Raw genomic sequence first — 1,949 nt, 5'->3', positions numbered from 1 at the left:
GAGTTTAGCAAGATTCAAAGAGGGACTTGATATTTATATCGACGACAAAAATATCCAAAGTTAGAATAGTTAATGGTAAAAAGGGCAGGTTTAGTTTTGGCAGGGATATAAAAATTCCTGCTTTCACCCTCTAAGTAACAGAGTCCTTCATGAGGAGCAAGTTATCCCACATCTGGCTGCTGTGAGGTTTCTCACACCTCCCTCTGAAACATCTGGTGATGGCCACATTCAGAGACAGGATACTGGGCTAGATGGACGATGGGTCTGACCCATGGATCTGGTCATTCCTATGCTACACTTCTCTTTCTGCAAGTCAGGAATAATCCGCCCACGCTATGAAATACAAGTGCTTTGCTGTGGCTAAAAGTCTCCCTCAAGACCTTCTTGAACATGTTGTTCCGTAAAGTGTAGATAAAAGGACTTAGCAGTGGGTTAACTATGCTGCTGAGCACCGCAGGGATCTTGCGCGTCCCCAAGGTGGACTTCTGTGACGGCGTCACATACATGAAGATGGAGATACTGCAGGACATGAGAAACAGGGTCAGGTGGGTGGCACAGGTGCTGAAGGCCTTATTCCGGCCAGTGCTGGTTGGAATGCGCAGGATGGTGGAGATGATGAAGACATAGGAGATAATCGTTAGGGTTAATGAGCAGAGGATGACAAGAGAAGATAACATGAAGTCTATCAGCTCAATCAGATGCGTGTCAGTGCAGGAGAGCTCCAGCAAGGGGCCAGAATCACAAAAAAAATGGTCAATGACATTGGAACGGCAGTAGGACAACCTGGAAATCATGATGGTTGGGAAGAGGATGGAGAGAAACCCACCCACCCAACAGGCCACCATCATCTGGACACAGACACGGCTATTCATGAGGATGGGGTAGTGCAGCGGGCTGCATATGGCAGCATATCGGTCGTAGGACATGGAGGTCAAGAGGAAGAACTCCACCGTGCCCAGGAAGAAGTAGAAGTAGGACTGGGCCATGCAGCCAGAAAAGGAGATGGATTTATCTCCAGAGAGGAGGTGCTGCAGCATCTTCGGCACGGTCACTGAGGTAAAAAATAGGTCCAATGCCGAGAGGTTACAGAGGAAGAAGTACATGGGGGTGTGTAGGCGGCCGTCAGCGTAGACAATGCAGAGAATGACCATGTTGCTGAATAACGTCAAAAGATACAAGTATAGCAGCACCACAGAGAGCAGGATCTCTGTCTCTTGTTGGATGGGAAACCCCAAGAGGATGAATTCTTCCACAGTTGAAGTGTGGTTCTCCATTCCCCATTGACCTATTGGGATAAGGAAACAATTATACAGTAGGGTTTGTCAAATCTTGGGGCCAGATCATAACTCTCAAATGTCCTTCATGTCTGGGGGCATCTCTACATCTGGGTGAAATTCTACTGTCAGAAATTTTCAAAAAACAAAACGAAAAAGCCCCAGAAAACTGGATTTTGATTAAAAGAAAATGGTGGTGGTAAGTGTCCATGGGCCACACTTGCAAAGGAATTCAGGCACCAAAAGATGCAGCTATGTGTCTAGTGGGATTTTCAAAAGCGTCTACATAGGTTAGGGATAGATTTTTAAAGGTATTTTAAAAGGATTTTCAAAAGCACATAGGTACCTAAATCCCATTGAAATCAATAGACATTATATGCCTAATATGTTTAGGCACTTAGAAACAAATCCCACCAACCACCTATCTTCATCTTTAGATGCTTAAAAACCTTTGAAAAGCTAGCCCTACATCTCTCTTTTGCTCATATATATATCACCAGAAAAGCAACATATGAAAACTGAATATTTTCCACATTTGAACCAAACAATTTTCAGTTTCTGGCAGTTTTCTGGGGGGAAAATGGTCTCTGAAAAGTTTGGGGTGAACATTTTAAGTTTCTGAGTTTTTGAACAAAATACATTTTCCTTAGCCAGAAAAAACACCCAAATTTTATG

The 1,949-nt window shown here is 44.0% G+C and overlaps 1 protein-coding gene across 1 annotated transcript; it reads right to left on the bottom strand.

Annotated features, from left to right (window-relative positions):
* Positions 1 to 287: 287 nt before the first annotated feature.
* Positions 288 to 1,274, bottom strand: LOC117885466 (olfactory receptor 6J1-like). Its single transcript, XM_034786768.1, has one exon. The coding sequence runs from the start codon at positions 1,272 to 1,274 to the stop codon at positions 288 to 290; it is 987 nt and encodes a 328-aa protein (XP_034642659.1).
* Positions 1,275 to 1,949: the final 675 nt, after the last annotated feature.

Source organism: Trachemys scripta, chromosome 12, assembly GCF_013100865.1.
Source record: "Trachemys scripta elegans isolate TJP31775 chromosome 12, CAS_Tse_1.0, whole genome shotgun sequence".
Taxonomy (NCBI): domain Eukaryota; kingdom Metazoa; phylum Chordata; order Testudines; family Emydidae; genus Trachemys; species Trachemys scripta.
The sequence above is the reverse complement of the archived record's forward strand: the minus strand, read 5'-3'. Positions and strand labels throughout refer to the sequence as shown.

What these genes read in the sequence shown, in the direction of transcription:
- LOC117885466 (XM_034786768.1), bottom strand. Translation starts at nt 1,274, where the DNA reads ATGGAGAACCACACTTCAACTGTGGAAGAATTCATCCTCTTGGGGTTT.